The sequence below is a fragment of the Prionailurus viverrinus genome, chromosome F1 (genome assembly GCF_022837055.1).
Source record: "Prionailurus viverrinus isolate Anna chromosome F1, UM_Priviv_1.0, whole genome shotgun sequence".
NCBI classification, from domain to species: Eukaryota; Metazoa; Chordata; class Mammalia; order Carnivora; family Felidae; genus Prionailurus; species Prionailurus viverrinus.
The window spans coordinates 2880286-2904411 of record NC_062577.1 but is presented as its reverse complement, the minus strand read 5'-3'; the positions used below and the strand labels follow the sequence as shown (position 1 = coordinate 2904411).

At 40.6% G+C, this 24126-nt stretch overlaps 1 protein-coding gene across 5 annotated transcripts in view; it reads left to right on the top strand.

Annotated features, from left to right (window-relative positions):
- CATSPERE (catsper channel auxiliary subunit epsilon) overlaps positions 1-23837 on the top strand; it is a 201574-nt gene extending 177737 nt beyond the window's left edge. For 4 of the 5 annotated variants that reach the window (XM_047841279.1, XM_047841278.1, XM_047841281.1 and 1 more), the window contains 4 exons: positions 8141-8227; positions 9335-9492; positions 13931-13984; positions 20341-20814. In XM_047841279.1, the coding sequence (XP_047697235.1) occupies positions 8141-8227; positions 9335-9492; positions 13931-13984; positions 20341-20494 (453 nt within the window). In that variant the 3' untranslated portion in view covers positions 20495-20814. Of the gene's footprint in view, positions 1-8140; positions 8228-9334; positions 9493-13930; positions 13985-20340; positions 20815-23562 lie in introns of those variants that run through there. The other variant, XM_047841280.1, reaches the window with a different exon arrangement.
- The last annotated feature ends 289 nt before the right edge of the window (positions 23838-24126 follow it).

Below are 24126 nucleotides of genomic sequence, written 5' to 3'. Positions count from 1 at the left end.
AAAATATATGGAAACAAATGAAAATGAAAAGACAACAATCCAAACGCTTTGGGATGCAGTGAAGACAGTCCTGAGAGGAAAATACCTTGCAATCCAGGCCTATCTCAAGAAACAAGAAAAATCCCAAATACAAAACCTAACAGCACACCTAAAGGAAATACAAGCAGAGCAGCAAAGACACCCTAAACCTAGCAGAAGAAGAGAAATAATAAAGATCAGAGCAGAAATAAACAATATAGATTCTAAAAAAAAAACTGTAGAGCAGATCAATGAAACCAAGAGTTGGTTTTTTGAAAAAATAAACAAAATTGATAAACCTCTAGCCAGGCTTCTCAAAATGAAAAGGGAGATGACCCAAATAGATAAAATCAGGAATGAAAATGGAATTATTACAACCAATCCCTCAGAAATACAAGCAATTATCAGGGAATACTATGAAAAATTATATGCCAACAAACTGGACAACCTGGAAGAAATGGACAAATTCCTAAACACCCACACACTTCCAAAACTCAAACAGGAAGAAATAGAAAGCTTGAATAACCAGTGAAGAAATTGAATCAGTTATCAAAAATCTCCCAACAAGTAAGAGTCCAGGACCAGATGGCTTCCCAGGGGAGTTCTACCAGACCTTTAAAGCAGAGATAATACCTATCCTTCTCAAGCTGTTCCAAAAAATAGAAAGGGAAGGAAAACTTCCAGACTCATTCTATGAAGCCAGCATTACTTTGATTCCTAAACCAAACAGAGACCTAGCAAGAAAAGAGAACTACAGGCCAATATCCCTGATGAATATGGATGCAAAAATTCTCAATAAGATACTAGCAAATAGAATTCAACGGCATATAAAAAGAATTATTCACCATGATCAAGTGGGATTCATTCCTGGGCTGCAGGGCTGATTCAACATTTGCAAATCAATCAATGTGATACATCACATTAATAAAAGAAAAAATAAGAACCATATGATCCTGTCAATCGATGCAGAAAAAGCATTTGACAAAATTCAGCATCCTTTCTTAATAAAAACCCTCGAGAAAGTCGGGATACAAGAAACATACTTCAACATCATAAAAGCCATTTATGAAAAGCCCACAGCTAATATCATTCTCAATGGGGAAAAACTGAGAGCTTTCCCCCTGAGATCAGGAACACGACAGGGATGTCCACTCTCCCCGCTGTTGTTTACCATAGTGTTGGAAGTGCTAGCATCAGCAATCAGACAAAAAAAGGAAATCAAAGGCATCAAATTGGCAAAGATGAAGTTAAGCTTTCACTTTTTGCAGATGACATGATATTATACATGGAAAATCCGATAGACTACACCAGAAGTCTGCTAGAACTGATAGATGAATTCAGCAAAGTCGCAGGATACAAAATCAACGTACAGAAATCAGTTGCATTCTTATACACTAATAATGAAGCAACAGAAAGACAAACAAAGAAACTGATCCCATTCACAATTGCACCAAGAAGCATAAAATACCTAGGAATAAACCTAACCAAAGATGTAAAAGATCTGTATGCTGAAAACTATAGAAAGCTTATGAAGGAAATTGAAGATACACAGAAATGGGAAAACATTCCATGCTCATGGATTGGAAGAATAAATATTGTTAAAATGTCAATACTACCCAAAGCTATCTACATATTCAATGCAATCCCAATCAAAATTGCACCAGCATTCTTCTCGAAGCTAGAACAAGCAATCCTAAAATTTGTATGGAACCACAAAAGGCCCCGAATAGCCAAAGTAATTTTGAAGAAGACCAAAGCAGGAGGCATCACAATCCCAGACTTTAGCCTCTACTACAAAGCTGTCATCATCAGGACAGCATGGTATTGGCACAAAAACAGACACATAGACCAAGGGAATAGAATAGAAACCCCAGAACTAAACCCACAAACGTATGGCCAACTAATCTTTGACAAAGCAGGAAAGAATATCCGATGGAAAAAAAGACAGTCTCTTTAACCAATGGTGCTGGGAGAACTGGACGGCAACATGCAGAAGGATGAAACTAGACCACTTTCTTACACCATTCACAAAAATAAACTCAAAATGGGTAAAGGACCTGAACGTGAGACAGGAAACCATCAAAACCCTAGAGAAGAAAGCAGGAAAAAACCTCTCTGACCTCAGCCACAGCCATTTCTTACTTGACACATCCCCAAAGGCAAGGGAATTAAAAGCAAAAATGAACTATTAAGACCTCATGAAGATAAAAACCTTCTGCACAGCAAAGGAAACAACCAACAAAACTAAAAGGCAACAGGGGCGCCTGGGTGGCGCAGTCGGTTAAGCGTCCGACTTCAGCCAGGTCACGATCTCGCGGTCCGTGAGTTCGAGCCCCGCGTCGGGCTCTGGGCTGATGGCTCAGAGCCTGGAGCCTGTTTCCGATTCTGTGTCTCCCTCTCTCTCTGCCCCTCCCCCGTTCATGCTCTGTCTCTCTCTGTCCCAAAAATAAATAAACGTTGAAAAAAAAAATTAAAACTAAAAGGCAACCAACAGAATGGGAAAAGATATTTGCAAATGACATATCGGACAAAGGGCTAGTATCCAAAATCTATAAAGAGCTCACCAAACTCCACACCTGAAAAACAAATAACCCAGTGAAAAAATGGGCAGAAAACATGAATAGACACTTCTCTAAAGAAGACATCCAAATGGCCAACCAGCACATGAAAAGATGCTCAACGTCGCTCCTCATCAGGGAAACACAAATCAAAACCACACTCAGATACCACCTCACGCCAGTCAGAGTGGTTAAAATGAACAAACCAGGAGACTATAGATGCTGGCGAGGATGTGGAGAAATGGGAACCCTCTTGCACTGTTGGTGGGAACGCAAATTGTTGCAGCCACTCTGGAAAAAGTGTGGAGGTTCCTCAGAAAATTAAAAATAGATCTACCCTATGACCCAGCAATAGCACTGCTAGGAATTTACCCAAGGGATACAGGAGTGCTGATGCATAGGGCACTTGTACCCCATTGTTTATAGCAGCACTCTCAACAATAGCCAAATTGTGGAAAGAGCCTAAATGTCCATCAACTGATGAATGGATAAAGAAATTGTGGTTTATATACACAATGGAATACTACATGGCAATGAGAAAGAATGAAATATGGCCTTTTGTAGCAATGTGGATGGAACTGGAGAGTGTTATGCTAAGTGAAATAAGTCCTACAGAGAAAGACAGATACCATATGTTTTCACGCTTATGTGGATCCTGAGAAACGAAACAGAAGACCATGGGGGAGGGGAAGGAAGAAAAAAAGGTTAGAGAAGGAGGAAGCCAAACCATAAGAGACTGTTAAAAACCTAGAACAAACTGAGGGTTGATGGGGGGTGGGAGGGAGGGAAGGAGGGTGGGTGATGGGTATTGAGGAGGGCACCTGTTGGGATGAGCCCTGGGTGTGGTATGGAAACCAATTTGACAATAAATTTCATATTAAAAAAAAAAAACCTTTAAATGCAAACACTGCGGTCTCTGACCTCAACCCCCAATTTTCTAGCCCTGTGGTTGTTATCCCCACCGCTCCTCTGCCTCTTACTTTTCCTCTCGCAGTCTAGACATCCACCATATTGAGCCCTCTGCTCTCTCCCTCTCTGCCACCCCCATATTTCCTCTTTTCCTGCCTAACTTGAGCTCCATGGTTTCGTCCTCCAGACTCCATCTTGCCAATACCTGCAAGTCGCCTCCCCGGGTTGTTCCAATGCCCCACCCGGCAACTTTAAACATCAATCATTCTGCCTTATCCATGCCTCTGAGCTGCCGATCACTTCTGGAAAAAAAAAAAAAATCAAAACTGCACTAACTGGAGTGAAGAATTTGACTATTAGGAGTGATGACTGAAAACAGAGTCAACTGGAAGAGGTGTCAGAAGGAAATGCCCAGGGGCACCTGGGTGGCTCAGTTGGTTAAGCATCCGACTTCAGCTCAGGTCACGATCTCGCAGTCCGTGAGTTTGAGCCCCGCGTCAGGCTCTGGGCTGATGGCTCAGAGCCTGGAGCCTGCTTCGGATTCTGTGTCTCCCTCTCTCTCTGCCCCTCCCCCGTTCATGCTCTGTCTCTCTCTGTCTCAAAAATAAATAAACATTAAAAAAAAATTAAAAAAAAAAAAAGAAGGAAATGCCCAGAATTATACACAGGGAGATAAGCTGATTGAAAATATAGACAAGAACATAATGCAGACTCACTGTCTACATCTAAGGAGTGGAGTCCTAAAAAGAGAGAAGAGAGAGAGTTGGGCAGAAGCAAAATTTTCCCAAACTTGAAAAAGACATCGAGGCACAGAAAAAAGTAATCTGTATCCCGAAACACTATGGTAAAATTTCTGAAATCAAAAACAAAGAGAACCTCAAAAGCAGCCAAAGCAAAAAAAAAAAAAAAAAAAAAAAGAGTAGCTATAAGTCTTCAAGTTGATTTCTCTATAGAGATAAAGCAAACCAGAAAATTTTGGGTAAAAATATCTTTAAATTGCTGAAAGAAAATAAATTCCAAATCTAAAATTTCATATGCAATGAAAATAGCCTTTAAAAATGAAAGTAAACAACAGGTAATGCTTTAAAAGACACAGGTGAAATTAACAGGGGAAAAATTTTAAAGTAAAAAGAAATGAACAATGGGATAAAAAGGATTTTAGACAAAGTGACAAATACTGAAGATAAGCAAAGACCTAAAAGAAATCCGTGAAAAAGAAAACCAGAACAAAGGAACAAAACCAATGCTAATCATTCAAGAAAACATCTCTCCCACCCTTGGCCAAGAAAAAAGACTTGAAGCTTCATATGGAAAGAGCATAGCATATACTCAAGAATATCAGAACAGGGGCGCCTGGGTGACTCGGTCAGTTGGGCGTCCGACTTTAACTTGGTTCGTGATCTCGCAGTTCATGGGTTCTAGCCCTACACCGGGCTCTGTACTGACAGCTCAGAGCCTGGAGCCTGCTTCAGATTCTGTGTCCCACTCTCTCTCTGCCTCTCTCTCTCTCTCTCTCTCTCTCTCTCTCTCTCTCAAAAATAAACAAACATTAATATATATATATATCTAAGATATATATATCTAAGATATATATATATATCAGAACAGCCAACCCAAGTGACCATGTAGGCAAAAAAGCAAGCAATTTACATATAAGGAAAATAAAATAAAATTAACATTTTTATAGCAATGCTTTATGCCAGGAAAAAATGGAGTAAAATATTTAAGATACTAAAGGAAAATAAACACTGAGCCAAGGATTTTCTATTCAGCAAAACCAATGACTCTAGAAAAGGCACAAACTGCTATTAACATGTAAAAAAATTAGATGATATTGTTCCCATGAGTCCTTCCTGAGTAACTTATTAAATAATAACCTTCAAACAATGACAATTAATACTAAAGAGGTAGCAACATAAGAACTAGAGGAAAGCATAATATAGAGTTACTTACAAAGCTGAAGCAAAGCGAGGGTTCAAAGGGAAAGAGAATAGTATATAATGGATGTATTTTCTGACAATATAGGTATAATACAGTTATAAAGTATGCTAGGAGAATGTTAAGATCATATGTCAGAGGGAAAATATAACTGCTTTCAGTAATCACAATAGCGGTGGCAATATTTGTATTAGTTATTCTGATGTTGTGAGGTATGTAATGTGAGATATTCTAACACTATCATTCTTCATCAAGTGTTTTGGTATAAAAGCAAGGAGACACATATGTAAAATAGAAGAAGTTAGACAAAAAATCCTGAATTTGAATAGGACTCCATGTAAACTCGTGAGGTATTAGAAACTCATGTGATCTGGATAGAAATGTATTGTTCATAGAGAGAGAAATTTTTCCTAGGCTGTCCAGTAAAATCCCTAGAAGCATAACCAATCGGTAGAAGTATCCTCAGTACCCAGGTGGTTATCTTGAAATATTATCTACCACTAAAAAGAACTGGAATTTCTTAAATAGCTGATTCCAAGCCTGGAGGAGGAAATGTACATGATGGGTTTGGGAGAGTTTGACATACCCGTTAGCAAGGAAGTATCAAAGACTCCTAGGGTCATGTCAAAAGTAATCAGAAGTGAACATGAAGAGGTTCCTACTGGCTGGAGAAGGGACGATCAGAGCTTCATTAAGGGTAATTACCGCAATATTGCCAAGACCCATTAAATGCATTAAACCTATGAGTTAAAACGGTTTTTTCAAAAAGATACCTTTGGAGAATGATTAGAAAACCAACTCCTTGTTTTAAACACTGGCAAATAAAGACAAGGACACAAATATTTCTACTACCTTCTGCAAATGAGCCATCCCAACGGGTAACCAAATAGTAGATAAGGGGAAACATCTCTTTATAAAAGTTTTCCAGTTGAAAAATGAAAAAAAAACAAAAAAGAGAGAGAGAGACAAAATTAGAATATCACCACTTTAAGCCCAAATGATAGAGGTTACTATAAACAAATTTATATTAACAAATTTGACAATGAAGAATTGGATAAAATAGACGAACGCCTTGAAAAACACAATTTACCAAAGTTTCTTGGATTCTAAGCAATAAACAGACATCTATAATCCCAGATGGCTTTCCTGATGAAGTCGACCAAATATTTAAGGAATTTTTCCCTTCAGCTTTCTAAAAACTCCAGAGTATTCAAGTGAGAAGACAACTTCCCAATTCATTTTATGAATGCAGGACGACCCGCCGAGGACCTTAAAAGAAAAGGAAATTATGAGCCAATCTCACCCATGACCACAGATACAAGGCACCTAACCAAAACACTGGTAAATCAAACTCGGCAATATATTTAAAAATCACGCATCCCACCCCCCCCCCCCCCCCCCCGCCAAAAAAAAAAATTTTTTTTTTTAGAAATAAAGAAAGAAAAAGGGACGCCTGGGTGGCTCAGTCGGTTAAGCATCTGATTTCAGCTCAGGTCATGATCTCACAGTTTGTGAGTTTGAGCCCCGCGTTGGGCTCTGTGCTGACAGCTCAGAGCCTGGAGACTACTTTGGATTCTGTGTCTTCCTCTCTCTCTGCCCCTCTCCCGCTCATGCGCTCGCTCTCTCTCTCTCTCTCTCTCTCTCTCTCAAAAATAAAAACATTAAAAAAAAAATTTTTTTTAAATCACACATCCTGACAAGTTTTGTTTATTTTATAAATGAAGATCTGGAATATCATTTGAAAATCAAAGAGAGCCACTATATTAACAGAATAAAGAACATTAAGCATGGATTATTATAATAGTTGAAAAGCCATTAGGTTAACATTATGTACATATGTAGCCATATGTAACATTATTTTAAAAATACACCTTGGAATTCTCAGGGTCATGAGTTTAAGCTCCACATTGGGAGTGGAGCCTACTTAAAAAAAAATAAAGAATAGCACCAAAATAAATCGTAGAAAATTATAAGTATATGGTAACTTCTTTAACCTAATAAAATGTAACTACAAAAAAAATTATAGAAACTTCTTACTTAGTGGTGAAAATTTGAAAGCCTTCTTTCTGGAGCCAGGAGTGAAATGAGGGTGTCAGTCATCACCACTTCTATACAACATTGTGTCCGATCTCTGTAACAAGGCAAATGATACAATGCAAATTAATTAAAAGCATGAGAATTGGAAAGGAAGAAATAAGATGGTCATATTCACCGATAACATTACTTTTCATGTGAAACACTTAAAATAAGTGAGTTTCCCTTTTCTGCAAGGTCAATATACAACTGTCAATTGTTCCCCTTTATATCAGCAAACGTTTAAGGAATGAAAAAATAAATAAATATACATTTTTCAATGACATTAAATATATTAAATATTAGGAATGAATTTATATACAAAACATGTGTATATATACAAAACATAACGTGTGTGCGCAATTTTTTATTAGGTTTTTTATTTTAATTCCAGTAGAGTCGACCTACGGCGTTATATTTGCTGCACAATATAGTGACTCAACAGTTCCATCCTGGTCATGACAAGAACACTCCTTCATTCCCATGACCTGTTTCATCCATCTCCTCCACCCACCTCCATTCTGGTGACCATCATTGTGTTCTCCACAGTTAAAAGTAGATTTCTTGGTTTCTCTCTCTCTCTCTTTTTTTCCTTTGCTCATTTGTTTGTCTCTTAACTTCCTATATGTACAATTATTTGACAGAGTGGTTGTTTAAATGAAGCCCAGACATGGAAGTCAATGATTGAGCTTAACAAGCACCTCCCACTAGAAGAAGTCTGGGGACCTGAGGTAAGGGAATTATTACCCAGAAAACCTTATTTGTAATAACTAAATTGGCATTTCAGCATTAACAAAAGCTTGATGGAAACATTCTGGATTTAAATTTGTTTCTGCAACTCACATCCAATTTTTCTATTGCATTAGTATTATGATTTCAAAAGTGCTTCATCTTATTCCTGTTTGACCTTCCATTGGTCCTGTGTTACCAACAATTTTAACTTTTTTCTGCTGAAACCTGTGTTTGCAGATTTATTAAATACCTGACAAACACGTTGAAGCATTGAGAGTAAGTCTTTGTAAAGAGCACCTGAAGTTTCAATTTTTGTACAACGAAAAGACCACTTCTGAATGCCAACTATCAGTCCCATACTATAATATTTTCCATTTTTTCAATCGAACTTTCTTGAATTGAAATTAATTTATGTTATATGGAAAATCAAATCATATCTCATGAATAAAAGGGACCTATACAGTACCTGAGCCTGTAAAATGTAAGTCCTACAACAGGAATGTTACTTTACTTCTATATCAGGATCTGTGCATGTCAAGACAGAGATATATATACAAAAAATGTGTATTATCCTCTATATTCCCAGCTCTAAGCATTCCACTTTCCATCCACCACTCCCAACCCTTCCAGCAACATAACCCTAGAACCTTGACTGTGACAATCCTTTGGACAATCCTTCAACCTCAAAATGACCTTCAATCCAGTGACCCCACCACCCTCACCCCACCCCCAGGTTCTCTTGCTCTTTATTCAGCTTAAATTCCATGGTCAATAATTCTATCACTCTGTTGATATGTACCCTGAATTCCCTCCTTCCTCACACTTCTTCAGACGTGTGTGGCTAAATCACAACCCTCATTAAATCCAACTGTCCACCTTGACGTCTGACTGGTGGTTGGAGGAAAATATACCCATGCTGACTGGTTTCACTTTAATTTCATGATTAAAACCATCCCTTAATACTGCCCAACAAACATAAGTGTATTTCTCCAGATCATTCCCTTCTCCCCTCTAGCTATCACATACTTTCTCCTCTCTCCTATAATCTGCAACACCTCTTCCCCTAGAAAACGACCCTAAGGTTTTTGTCTTTGTTTCCTGTTCAGAACTATAAACACTGTTTTTCTTATGCTATTGGAAAACCGGGAGACTTGAATCAACCGTATGAGATTATCAACAAGTCTAACTATAACCATTTAGTTTGGCCCGTAGACCATTCTGGAATGTATGTGTTTCGTGTGAAGATCCTGGATCCAAACTATAGGTGAATATAAATATTTTATTATAATAGTTTTAGCATTTATTTAAAGGGATAATCATGGGATTGAATAAAATTTCTACTCCACTCTACAAAGTCCAATAAATGAGTTACACTAAAACATGACAACATCATATAAGGCAAGAGGGAACCCAAAAAGATATATGCACCCCCATGTTCATGACAGCATTATTTATAATAGCCAAGGCGTGGAGGGAGACTAAGTGCCCATTAATGAGTGAATGATAAAGAAAATGTGGTATATATAAGTATAGAATGGAGTATTATTCAGCCATAAAAAAGAAGGAAAGCCTCTACCTCAAGAAGGAAGAAAAATCTCAAATAAACAACTTAACTTTACACTTCGTAGAACTAGAAAAAGAGGAAGGCCCAGAGTTAGTAAATGGAAGGAAATAACAAAGATCAGAGCGGAAATAGAGACTGAAAAGAGAGTAGAAACTAAGAGTTGGTTTTTGAAAAGGTAAACAAAACAGACAAAATTTTTGCTAGATTCAATAGGAAAAAAGAGAGAGGACTCAAATAAAATTGGAAATGAAAGAGAAGTTATAACTGATACCAAAGGAATACATAGGATCATAAGAACTACTATAAGCAATTATATGCCAACAAGTTAGACAACCTAGAAGAAATGGGTAAACTCTTAGAAACATACAACCTACCAAGACTGAGTCATGAAGAATATGGAAAATCAGGGGCACCTGGGTGGCTCAGTCGGTTGAGTATCTGTTTAAGTCCAGCTCAGGTCATGGTCCCAGGGTGGTGTTATCAGGCCCTGTGTCTCACTCTGTGCTGAGCATGGGACCTGTTTGGGATTCTCTCTCTCTCCCTTTGCACCTCTCCTCCTCTCTCTCTCTCTCTCTCTCTCTCTCAAATAAAAAAAAAAAAAAAGGAAAATCTGATTAGACTGACTACTAGTAAGGAGAGTGAATCAGTAAGAAAAAAAAAAAAAAACTCTCAACAAAAGTCCAAGACCAGATGGCTTCAGTGGTAAATTCTACCAAACATTTAAAGAATATCTAACCTCCTCAAAATCTTCTGAAAAATGCAAGATAAAAGAATGTTTCTAAACCCATTTTATGAGGCCAACATTACTAGTACCAAAACCAGACAAAGATACCACGAGAAAAGAAAATTATAGGTCATTATCCTTGATGAACATAGATACAAAAATCCTCAAGGAAATATTACCAAACCAAATTCAACAATACATTTAAAAAGGACCATATACTATGATCGAGTGGATTTATCCCAGGGATACAAGGATGATTTTATATCTGCAAATTAATCAGTGTGATACACATTAACAAAACGAAGGATAAAAACCATCTGATGATCTCACTAGATGCAGAAAAGCATTTGACAAAATCCAACATTAATTTATTATTTAAAAAAAAAAACTCTCAACAAAGTGGAGAAGGAACATACCTCAACATAATAAAGGCCATATATGACAAGTCCATGGTTAGCATCATACTGAATGCTGAGAAGCTGAAAGCCTTTCCCCTAAGATCAAGAACAAAGATGAGAGACAGAGATGCCCACTTTTAGTTTTGTTCCACATAGAATTGGAAGTCCTATCCAGAGCAATTAGGCAAGAAAAAGAAATAAAAGGCATACAAATCAGAAAGGAAGAAGCAAAATGTTCACTATTTGCAGTTGACATGATATTATATTTGGAAAACCCTAAAGACTCCACCCAAAAAAAACCTGTTAGAACTAATGAACAAAGTCAGTAATGTGGCAGGAAACAAAATGAATATATAAAAATCAGTTATGTTTCTACATACTAATAATGAACTATGAGGCAGAGAAATTAAGAAAATCTCATTTACAATTGCATCAAAAAGAACAAAATACCTAGGAATAAATTTTTTTTTAATTTTTTAACGTTTATTTATTTTTTGAGACACAGAGACCGAGCATGAGTCGGGGAGGGGCAGAGAGCGAGGCAGTCATGGATTCCGAAGCAGGCTCCAGGCTCCAAGCTGTCAGCACAGAGCCCAACATGGGGCTCAAACTCACAAACTGCGAGATCATGACCTGAGCCGAAGTCGGATGCTCAAACGACTGAGCCACCCAGGCACCCCTCCTAGGAATAAATTTAACCAAAGAGTTGAAAGACCTAGACACTCAACTCTTTGGCTAAATTTTTATAAGACAATGACGAAAGAAATTGTAGAAGTCACCAATAAATGAAAACATATTCCATGCTCATGGATTGGAATAATTAATATTGTTAAAATACCCAAAGCAAACTACAGATTCAATGTAATCCCTATCAAAATTCCAATAGCATTCTTCACAGAACGAGGACAATCCTAAAATTTATATGGAATGGAATGACAACAGACCCCAAATGGCCAGTCATCTTGAAAAAAAAGAATAAAGTGAGAGGCATCACCCTTCCTGATTTCAAACTATCCTACAAAGCTATAGTAATCAAAACTGTATGGTCCTGGCATAAAAACAGACACATACATCAATGGACAGAATAGAGAGGACAGAAAAAACCCACACATATATAGTCAATTAATTTATTATAAAGGAGCCAAGAATATGCAGCAGGGAGGAAGACAGTCTCTTCAATAAATGGTGTTGGGAAAACCGGACAGCTACATGCAAAGGAATGAAATTAGACCCCTGTCTCACACCATACACAAAAATTAACTCAAAATGGATTAAAGACATGAATGTAAGGCCTTATCCCATAAAACTGGGAGAAAACATAGGTAGGAAGCTCCTTGACTTCAGTCCTGGCCATGATTTTTTGAATCTGACACCAAAAAAAAAAAAAAAAACAGCAAAAAGAAACAAGTGGGACTACGCCAAACTAAAAAGCTTCTGCACAGCAAAGGAAGCCATCAACAAAATGAAAAGACAACCTGTGGAAATCACACACCCAATAAGGGGTTAATCTGCAAAATATACAAAGAATTCATATAACGCAATACGAAAACAAACAATCCATTTAAAAACTAGGCTGAAGATCTGAATAGACATTTTTCCAAGACATACAGATGGCCAACAGGCATATGGAAAGGTGCTCAACGTCACTTATCATCAAGGAAATGCAAATCAAAAGAGCAACAAGATGTCACCTCACACCTGCTCAAATGGCTGTTCTCAAAAAGACAAGAGATAACAAGTATTGGCAACGATGTGGGAAAAAGGGGATCCTGTGCACTATTGGTGGGCATGTGAATTGCTGTAGCCACTGTGGAAAACACTATGGAGTTTCCTCAAAAAGCTAAAAATAGAACTACCATGTGATCCAGCAGTTCCTCTCCTGGGTATTTACCCAAAGATGATGAAAACGCTAACTTGAAAAGATTCACCCTCCTGATCATTGTGACATTATTTACAGTAGCCAAGACATGGAAATGATGTATGTGTCCATCAATGGATGAATGGATAAAGAAGATGTGGTATATAAATACAACAGAATATTACTCGGCCGTAAAAAGAGAAGGAAATCTTGCCATTTGCTACAACATGGATGGACCTTGAAGGCTAGAATCTACTTTGGCTCGAAACCGAATTTTGCCACTGACAGATATGCCTCCTTAAGCAAATTGCTTAGTCTCTGAGCTTATTTCTTTATTTGTCAAATGAGTCTATAATTCCTCTCTTAATAATATTCTGAGGATCAAATGAAAGGCCTGGGTAAAAATCCCTAATTTTGCTCAATCAAGTTAAGTTCCTTTCTTCTCTCTTCTCCCACATGAAGATAGGTGCAGTCATATCATTAATGTTGATTTAGCTCTACTCTATCTCTTTCCAAGAAATCGGCTACATTATTAACTTTAGAAGTTAATAACACAGTTCCATATGTCTAGTTCCTCACATTCTTAGCTTCTTGAAAGAGTCAACCTACATCAGGTGAACATCACAGGCTCTTCGATCAGAAAAACCTGAATTCGGCTCTGCTACTTACAGCTGTGTAAACTTTTGCAAGTAGCCTAACCTATCTAAGCGTCAGTTTCTTCATCTAAAAGAAAGGGTTCCTGTGAGGATTCAGCAGATAATTCATGGAAGGTATTTGGTGCACTGCCTGGTACAAAGGAAACACTCAGATAGTATTCGTTTTCAATAAGTACTAATACTCAGTAAAACATTATTATTATTATTATTATTATTATTATTGCTGTTGCCTCGGGACCCACCATCAAAACGATGCAAAGCTGTTAAGAGGACCATGAAATCACACTGACAAGCTCTGAGAAATTATACAGCAAGCAGGCCAAGTCACACGTATGGAAAAATCATCATGGCTGTCATGCAAATGCATCTAGTCTCTCCATTACCGAGAAATTGACCCCTTAATTAGGATTATACATGATTTGATCATTACCATAAAAATTTGGACAGAGTCTTAATATATTGCACTTAATTTCATCTTTAATATTATTTTTCTGATTTGCAGTTTCTGTAACCTAACAACTATCTTTGCAATAGAGACCTTCGGAATGATTCCCAGGTAATGCCCGGCGCCTAATCAGATTTTAATGAGGGAAGTTGTAAAAGACAAGGGTGGCAGCTAAAAAAAGGAAAAACCTCTCTCCCCCATTTCCCTGGGACCCTAATACTTCTGCCCTATATGTGATACCCTAAAATTGTATCACATTCCAGCCCAGGGATGCGGCTGGAAGGAGTTTCTGAGAATTGTTACTGCAGCTGGGGGTCCCCTTTTGTTTCATCCCCCAGTGCCTGCTGTCTTCCCATCCAACGCCTCTTTCAATCCCACTTAAGGGCCAGACTGTAGGCTGCAGTGGTGGAGACTGGGAGCAGACACTGGCTGTGCCCCCAATGACCCCAGGTCCGCCCTTGACCACTGGCCATATTCTTATGCATCCGGGAAACAGGTAGCGAAGGCATTTTCCTGGACCCAACTTGAGTTTCCCAGGAGGGCAGAGTAAAGAGTCTTCATGCTCACCCTGGGGTCACAAATGACTTTGCGTCTCTGTCCTGGGCCTGGTTTTTGTAAAATTTTAAAAAATGGAAGACAAACAATTAAGTTACTTACGGCCCTACTTCAAACATTACTGACTCCTTGATGTTTTGTACCAACGGGAGATCAATAGTGTGAATAACCTACAAATGAGATGAGCCATGTGTTATTTCGAAGTGACTTTGGGAAACATGTATAGCGTTTGGCAGTGACTTCCCTTCCTAATGAGGATTCGATTGGTATGTTTGATTTCGATGAATATTAATAACATCCGTCCACCCAAGTATCCACCATCAGAAGGGGGCATTGGTGAGTTGGAGAGGACAGAAGACAGTGAAGGAGGATTTCACCCAGTCGCCCCAGCTCACCTCCTAGTAGCTGGGATTTTAGCAGCCAGGGCATATGGTGCAGCCTAGGGAACAGTCTGTAGGTTAGTGAGCCCTGAAGGGGGGCAGCAGAGGAGAGAAGGGGTTAGCTGGTGGTGGACATTTTCCTAGTAAGAAAGCCCTTTTCATGAGCAAACAGTGGCTGAAGACCAGCCTGTAGGAGGCAGACATTTAGTGCTCCCTTGCCTTTTGGCCCAGTGCTCAACCACTTCCCCAGATTTTCCACTGGGTCCTTTGGAGTTGCTACCATTTAACCAGCAAACTCACCTAAATCCTCAACCATCCTCTGAGCTCCCCCCTCTTATCTCCCTCTCCCCCGCCCCCAGGACACTGCTTCACCTTCAGCCCTCTAGAGTGCTGGCTGTTTATTTCCCAACGACCCCCAGGTGCCTCGCAGCGCCATTACCACTGTCGGATCCTTATTTATCCCGGTTCTTCTAAAACAAAACTAAAACGTATCTTTTTCAACACCCACCCTTTGAGGCTCATGGCATCCGCTGTACCTCCGTCCTTTCTCTGTGTTGCCGCATCCTCCCCAAAGTCCTCTCCACTCATTGATGACCTTGGCCCTGCCATGCTGTTTCCACCTCCATGTCAGTCCCCACCATCTGTGCCCACACGGCTAACCCTGCCAACATCAAGGCCTTTCCTCATCCTGAGTGTCCTCTTCCTCTGCTGTGTTTCCACCACCCACTCCCATAGTCACACTGAGGACACTGGCATTACTGTCAGAATGTCTCTGCTTCCCGAAGCATCCGCTCAGACATCCCATTCTCTGACCTTCCAGCTTGCTACTCCAGCTATACTCACCACAGCTCTTCATTGTTCCCATTGGGACCTCCACTTCTACTTTCAACTTCTCCTTTTTTATTTAGTATCTTCTTACACTTTATTCCTTCAGTAGCACTAGTAGCTCCTTACCTTTCTGGAATTTAGCGCCCCACAGCGCTCTGTGATTACACCTGAACGGCCAAGTGTCGGTAAAGAAAGTGACACAACAGGGCAGATTAATCACCAACTTCATGTAGGTCACCAACACTACCTGAGAATCTTCCTATCTTTCTCTGGCCAACCAACGTCTCTACTCTCCATAACGACCTCGGACCTTATCTAGTTAGCTTCCTCCTTGGACCATCTTTACTTAACAACCATCAGATGAGCTTGTCTCCACCATTCCAGGGAAATTAGAAGCCAGCACCCGGGAACACTCCGATTCCTGATTCCAAACATATAAATCTGCAAACACCTATATCCATTCTCTCCTTTTTCCATCCTGTTACAGTTAAAGAAATTTTATTCCTCCTCTTTAATTCTTCCTCCTGTGCTTTGAACCCTCTTACTTTCTAAGGAAACTTCCAAATCCATTATTTCTTCTCTCTTTTGTATATTAAACTTTTCCTCTCAACTAGATCCTCCTCGTAGGCTTTTAATCACCCCCAAGTTTTTAATTTAAATAAACTGATAAAACCTTGGGGTGCCTGGGTGGCTCAGTTGGTTAAGCCAAGGTCTGTTTCTTGAGTTTTCTCTTGTTCTTTTGTTTGGAACAAATTTCTTCCGTTTCTTCATTTCCTTTGACTGCATTGGCTTCTGACTTAGAGAAGACAGCCTCTTTTCAATAGTCTTGTAGGATTGGTCTCAGGGAGGAGATGAACCTTACTGTTCAGTCTGGCCCTAGCTGTTGGTTGTCTCTCAAACCTTTGACTGTCCAAGATGCTTTCTTTAAACATTTTTTTTTAATGTTTATTTTTGAGACAGAGACAGAACATGAGTGGGGGAAGGGACAGAGAGAGAGAGAGGGAGAGAGAGAGAGAGAGAGACAGAATCCGAAGCAGGCTCCAGGCTCTGAGCTGTCAGCACAGAGCCCGATGCGGGGCCCAAACCCACCAATCGTGAGCTCATGACCTGAGCCCAAGTCAGACGCTTAACTGACTGAGCCACCCAGGTGCCCCTATCCAAGGTGCCTTCTTAATTCTGAGGGTTTTCTAATAGTTGAGGGTGTGCCAAGACCTGTCAGCCTCCCAAAGAAGAGGACCTCAGTCAGCACCTGGATGCAAGCTGATTGGAAACTGGGCACATAGGCAGTGGCTTTTCAAGTATGCAAATAGACCTCTTTCAGGGAAAAGACTGGGAGATGGGTGTCCCTGTCTGTTCCCTCTGTGCCAAGTCCTGGGTTAATCCCAGCTAAATGGAGTTTGTCACACTCCTATAGGACTAGTGAATGTAAGTTCTCCTGACCACCAGAGTCAGGTGATAAAGGGGGTGTCCCCTGCATGGCAGCCATAGAAGCTGGGGCCACCGGTCATGTGCAGAAGCTCCTTTCAGAGAGATACCAGTGGTCAAAGGAGAAGCAGAGAGAATGTTAAGATGGCACTTGCCACGCTCCCAAGTGTCTGGAAAGGATTTCAGTCAGTCCCTTGATGTGCGTTAAATCAGGAGCCTGAACCCCAGACCATAACTTGTAAGATAAGCAAATAGACCTCTTCCTGGAAAGATGAGGACATGGGCATTTCAGTCTGCTCTCTCTGGGCTGAGGGTTGAGGGGGGCTTAGCTCCTGCAAGTGCTCAGGATCCCTTTTCTGCGCTGCCTCGTGGGTCTCATAGATACAAGTCCGGTTGGCTCTCAGAGCTAAGTGTTTGGGGGGCCTGTCCCTCAGGTGGAACTCTTGTAGATTGAGACTCTAGATGTTGGGTCCAAACCCTTCAGGCTTCAGGGACAAGCTCCTGGTTGTGTGTTGCTGTGCTGGGTGTGGGGTTTATGGTCAGATTGTGTTCTAGTCACTCCTACCCATTTCGATGTGGGTGGATTTTTTTCTCATTCACCCAATGTGTAGATGTTGCTCAGCTAGTTTCTGGATTTCTTTTGGAGAGAACTGTTCCTCAGATAGCTGTGGCATGGGTGTGATGGTGGAAGGAGGTGAGTTCAAGAGCCTCCTATGTCACCATCTTGAACCGAAACTGGCCTGCACTGAACCTGATATTTACCAGCCCTCATCTTATTTCCTGTTTCATCAGTGTTGACTCCTCCTTTGACTGCTGTATTGCTTTATGGGTTTTCCTAAACTTCTATAGCCAGTCTCTCTCAAGTAAAGAGAGCCTCAACCTCCTTCAGCAGCCAGTAAATGTTGACTTTGCCCAGGGCTCAGCCCTGGTCTCGTGAGCTTCTCATTCTGGCAAGCTCAGCCGTACTCATGGCTTCAGTAAGCATCTATCTATATACGCATGACTCCCAAATCACATCTCTGGCCTGTCCAGAGCCAAAGATCCTACCATCTACTTAACGTCTTGTTTTAGATGTCTCAAAGACTGGTCAGACTGGACATGTCCAAAAGTGGTCTCGTGATCTTATCACCCGTTCCCTTACTCCATTATTTGTCCCACTCTAAAACCGATCTGTTGGGGTAATTGCATACATCCCTGCAGGTTGTCTCTGCACAGCTCCAAGAGAATCCATTCACATGGGCTATAATATGAATGGTGCCTTCAGGAGATGAACAGTACAGCAACCCTGTGTTCCTGTGTTCCTTCTCTCAGGAAATAGCACATTGAACTGTACAAGCCAAACATCTACAAGTCAAAAAGAAAAAATAAATAAATAAGTAAATAAAATACCAAAAAAACAAAAACAAAAACGAAAAACCAAAAAACCTAGGGCTCACGTTCATTTCTCTATTTCCCCCAGCTCATCCAGTCACTGATTCTCATTCATTCAATCTCCTGAACCGCCCTTTAATGAGTCCGCTTCCCACCAAGCCTATTGCCACCTCTCCAATCCAAGCTACCATGATCTCAGATAGGAACAGCTGCAGTAGACACCTAACACATCTTGCCTCAGTCAGTTCTATTTTCTTCTAGTTCATTTCCTTCGCTGGGGCCAAAGTGATCTTTTCAAATGCTAATTTTATAGCCTGAAACCCTTAGGGTTTTTTTTCCTTAAAATGGTAACTCCACAACAAGGCTTAGAAGACCTACCATGATCTGGCCCCCACCTACTTTGCCAATCTCATCTTGCATTATGCTCCCGCCATCTTCTCCGCTCTAGAGCCACCGACCTTCTTTCAGTTCCCAACTTTCTCCATACTCTGTCCCGAAACAGGAACTTCACAGGTGCGATTTCTTCCACCTGGCAACTCTTCCTTACCTCTTTCCTACTTAACTTTACCAACTACGTTTCCGTTTAATTCTTCATAGTTTAGGATAATTATATTTTCCCTAAAATGGAGGCATTTCTTGACCCTATCACCAGGTTAAATCCTGCTATAGTAAGCTTTCATTGTGTTGTATCTCTCTCCTACTTAGTTCTTGTCGCAAATAAAATTTTCTATTTATTTTCTCATCACTGATTAACGATTATGTCCCCACTTGAATGTAAGCTCTCTAAGGATGGGGACCATGTCTATTCTTACTTATCATTGTTTATCCAGGTACTACCACAGGACCTGGCTCATATCAGGTAATTTATTGAGTCAGTTAATTAACTTCCTCCAAGAAGGAAACCATTCACTGGAGTCAGATTAAGCTCATATCCATATAGAAGGAAGGTCTGAGTAAGGAGGGACCTGGGGAAACTTTAACACTGCAAATAAATAATTATGGCTTAAAAAGGAACCAAAAACTGAAGTCAGATAACAGGACACCAAATAGAAAAGAGCACAGTGTTTGGCTCAAGCAATAAATCTGCCCTGATGGGAGGCACCCATGCAGAGTCCCAGGTGAAGAGGCCTGGTACCCAGAGGAAAGTAGCAGAGAGAGAGAGAGAGAGAGAGAGACAGAGACAGAGACAGAGACAGAGAGAGAACAAGAATGAGCAGGGGAGGGGCAGAGAGAGAGGGAGACACAGAATCCAAAGCAAGCTCCAGGCTCTGAACTGACAGCACAGAGCCTGACGCAGGGCTCGAACTCACAGACCTGAGCCAAAGTCAGATGCTTAATGGACTGAGTCACCCAGGCGCCCCAATTTATTTTTATTTTTTGAGAGACAGCATGAGCAGGGGAGGGGCAGAGGGAGAGAGAGAGAGAGAGAGAGAGAGAGAGAGAGAGAGAGAATCCCAAGCAGGCTCCAGGCTCCTTCCCACAACCCTGAGATCATGACCCAAGCCAAAGTCAAGAGTCAGACGCCCAGGTGTTCCCCCTGCCCCCACTGCCAGGCATTTTTATCCAGGGAGCCCATTCTAACGCTCCTAATCCTATTCCCACCAGTACTCTGTTCAAAGGTCACCACCACTGGAAGGCCTTCCGGATGTCTGCCCTCCCCCCCCCCCCCCCCCCCCCCAGCGAATTTCATGTTTCTTTCTCTCATTCACCACACTCTGTTTTCCTCCCTGGTCCACCTTGAACACTAAGAGGCAAACGTCCTGAGGGTAGACAGGCTGTCTTACTAATCTCTGTTTGCTATCAGTGGCATAGGAGCTAGCCATTCAAACGTTGTCTGACTAAATAAATTCACAACCAAAGTGAATGATGACTTCTAATGGACTGGTTTTTCTTCTGTTCTTGTTTCAGTCCCAGTGGCTACCTGGTTGCTGCTTTCCTCTTTGTTCTGATGCTATTGTTCTTCAGTATTCTAGTTTTGAGCTATTTCCATTACATGAGGATCTATAAACAATGTATTTACGAAACACTTAACAAATATGAAAGAACACCAAAGAGTAATTAGGAGGAACCAAAGCTTGTAGGGTAGGGATGTATATATATTTATGTAGAGAGAGCATGTATATATACTTACATTGCAAGTGTGCGTGTGACCAAGACGTACAAAGCACATAGTATGTATCATCAAATTCAAGCTCCAAAGAATGTTTTTGAATTGCCCCAAGACGAATATCCTCATATCCGTTGTATATTACAAAATTAACGTTAAGGTGTTTGCACTTACCTTAAGGTACTCTATATGCTCTTCTATGGTGTTCTAAAAAATTAAAATGAAGCTAACTTTGGCTGTTAACATCCTTCCTAAGAATGTGAGTAAATTTTTTGAAAGTGTATAAACGTGTCAAATATTATTTTGCGTGAAACTGCTCATATGAAACCTTAGATGGCTATAGTTCGCTTATGCACAAAAGGCTTAATGTGTCCTAAATGATCTGCCTTCAGCGTATTCCAGAAGTTTTTCTAGCAGTAGAGTCACACGTGAAATGTACAACTTGTTACATTGAAAACAAGGAGCGGATGCTCTAAGTTTTAATTTTAAGTTTTAAAGTGTGATTTTCATGTTCAACATAAGCTGCTTAATTTGCCCAAGGGTCACCACAGCTTTCAAACAATCAGTATTTCTAGCAGTCAGAGTTCAACTACAGAAGCAGAACTCGTGGGAAGCGCGTGTGTGTAAAGCAATTTGTTTAAAAGAATTGGCTTAGGCGATTGCGGAGGCTAGCTACACGAGAATGAAATCAACAGCACGGACATCAAGAATAGAGGATCACAGGGGCGCCTGGGTGGCTCAGTCGGTTAAGCAATTGACTTCAACCAGGTCATGATCTCATGGTTCATGGGTTCAAGCCCCGAATCGGGATCTGTGCTGACAAGCTTGGAGCCTGGAGCCTGCTTCAGATTCTGTGTCTGCCGCTCTCTCTCTGCCCCTCCCCCCCCCTCAAAAAATGAATAAACATTAAAAAAAAATAAAAACAGAAAAAAGAATAGAGGCTCACAAAGACTAGAAGATCTTGAGATGGAACCCCAGGGGCAGATCAAAGCTGCTGTCCACAGTTGGAATTTCTTATTTTACTAAAATCAAGAACAAGACAGGGATACCTGCTATTCACCACTGTTTTTGAGAGTTCTGACATTACAAGAGGAAAATAAAATAAAATAACCATTATAAGCACTGGGGGAAAGGAGAGAAAAATCCTCTCTTTCAAAAATAAGATCATATGCCTAGGAAACCCAAACTTAGTCACAAGAACTACCCTATAGTTGTCTAGACTAAGATAATTTGATGGCACAATGTAAGATAAATATTTAAAAATTAGTACTTTTTCTCTAGAATGCTATATAACAACAATAGAAATAACAAAAAGTAATCTATTCATTGTAGTGACAAATTTTTTTTTATGTAATTTATTGTCAAATTGGCTTCCATACAACACCCAGTGCTCATCCCAACAAGAGCCCTCCTCAATGCCCATCCCCCACTTTCTCCTCTCCCCCACCCCCATCAACTCTCAGTTACAGAAATTTAATTTTATTTAATTACAAATCTTTAAAATCTTTATTGAAGGAGGTGAGACAAAATCTGATAAAAATATTTGATAGAAAGAAAAAACACCCGATAAAAATGAGAGCAAAGGATACAGTCATTTTACAGAGGAGCATACCCAAACAGCCAACAAACGTATTTAAAACAACATTTTTTGTGTGTGTTTACTACGTGCCAGGAATCGTTATAATAATTTACCTAATTCTCTTCAACAACGCTGTGAGGTGGGAATATTATTATCCCATTGCAGAGATGAGGAAACGGGCACAAAAAATGGCAAATAATTTTGGTAAGGTCACACAGCTGCTAAGAGATGGAGGTGAAATTCACACTCAGGCACACTGACTCCAAAATCAGGTGCTGTCCACCTCTGAGAGTCAACCTCACCAGCAGTCAGACAGATACAAAGTTACAATGAGGCTGCACCCAAGGGCGCAAAGTCGGCAGGGTAACTCTTGGGAAGGAATGAGGGTCAGGAAATTCTCTCGCACTTCTGAAGGAAAACCGAATTATTTCAGCCTTTTTGGAATGCGATCTGGTAAGATCTATTGAAAACATCTATGCTCTTGCGGCGCCTGGGGTGGCTCAGTCCAGTCCGTTAAGCGCGTCCGACTTGGGCTCAGGTCGTGATCTAACAATTCAAGAGTTCAAGTTCGAGTTTGAGCCCAGTGTCAGGCTCTGTGCTGACAGCTCAGAGCCTGGAGCCTGCTTCGGATTCTGTGTCTCCCTCGCTCTCTGCCCCTCCCCCGCTTGCACGCTGTCTCTCAAAAATAAACATTTAAATTTTTTTTTAGTAAAATAAAAAATACGTATATATACACACTCTTAGACCCAGAAATTCCACTCTTAGGAATCTATTTATGGGATGAGATGGGATGGAAAGGAGATATATATACATATATCTATCTATCTATATATATCCTACGAGTAGGATATATATAGATAGATAGATATAGATATAGATATAGATATAGATATATATATCCTACTCGTAGGATATATATATATGGATATATATAGAGAAAGAGAGATATACGGAATCTATATATACGTATATGCTGTATCATTGGTTGTCATGACAAAACTCTACAAAAAGAACTAATGCCTATCAATAGGTGAAGAGTTGAATCGACCGATTATACGTTGACCATATAGATCAATCTGTACTAGTCGATTTGAAAGATTTTCCACGAGGTTTTGTTGAATGAGAACACAGAGAAGTAGTTAGAGTATGATCTTACAAACAAAAGAAAACCTCTGTGTGTGAGAACATGAAGAAACGTTCGGAAGGATACATCACATTCCGTTAACGCTGTGTGCCTGTGTGCAGGTGTCTGTGGGTCACTGTGGGAGGGGAGTGGGGATATATCAAGAGATGTGGGGATATATCAAGAGAAGTTCTAAATCAAACCCTTAAAAGGGCGGAAGAGGAAACAATAGAGGAGTAGCACGTAAAACTCTCCTTATTGTAAAACAGCGTGTCTCTGATGTAATTCCGAGTGACATTTGCTTTCTTGCTCTCGTTCCAGCCACGTTGAACTTATACCATTTTTATTCATACAAAAATAAAACTCTTGTCATCGTGAACAAAAACATGGGAGACGAGGAAGGGGAGACAGTAAGTGGAGGCAACTCTTCCAGAGAGTTCCTTTGTTCCTGTGACAGGGAGCAAAGAAATGGAGGCCAACACAAGGCAGAGGTGAGGCCAGGAAGATGTTCTGAAATACTGAGAGGTATCGTCCGGGAGCTAGGGAAAACCAGCAGAGGAGGCGGATAACTGCTGGACCAAAATCTTGAGGAGGCAAGATAGCTGTGATCCAGCGCTGACCCTAAGGACGGAACATCTCACCCACTGCTACCGGGGGGGAGCCAGAGTGCCGGGGTACCCGTGTAGGTGGGGTGGCAGGAAAATGAGCAGTGTGGCGGCCTTGGGAATGCTCCTGGCAGGCCTCCAAATGAAGATGTGCGACTGAGCCAGGAAATCGGCAGCTGCCTTCGGGCGTCCACCACCACACTTGCACCAAGGCCACACGTGCACCCTCAGGCTGCTCCCCTCCGGTGACAGGGTACAGAGGGGATACTGAGGCAGACTG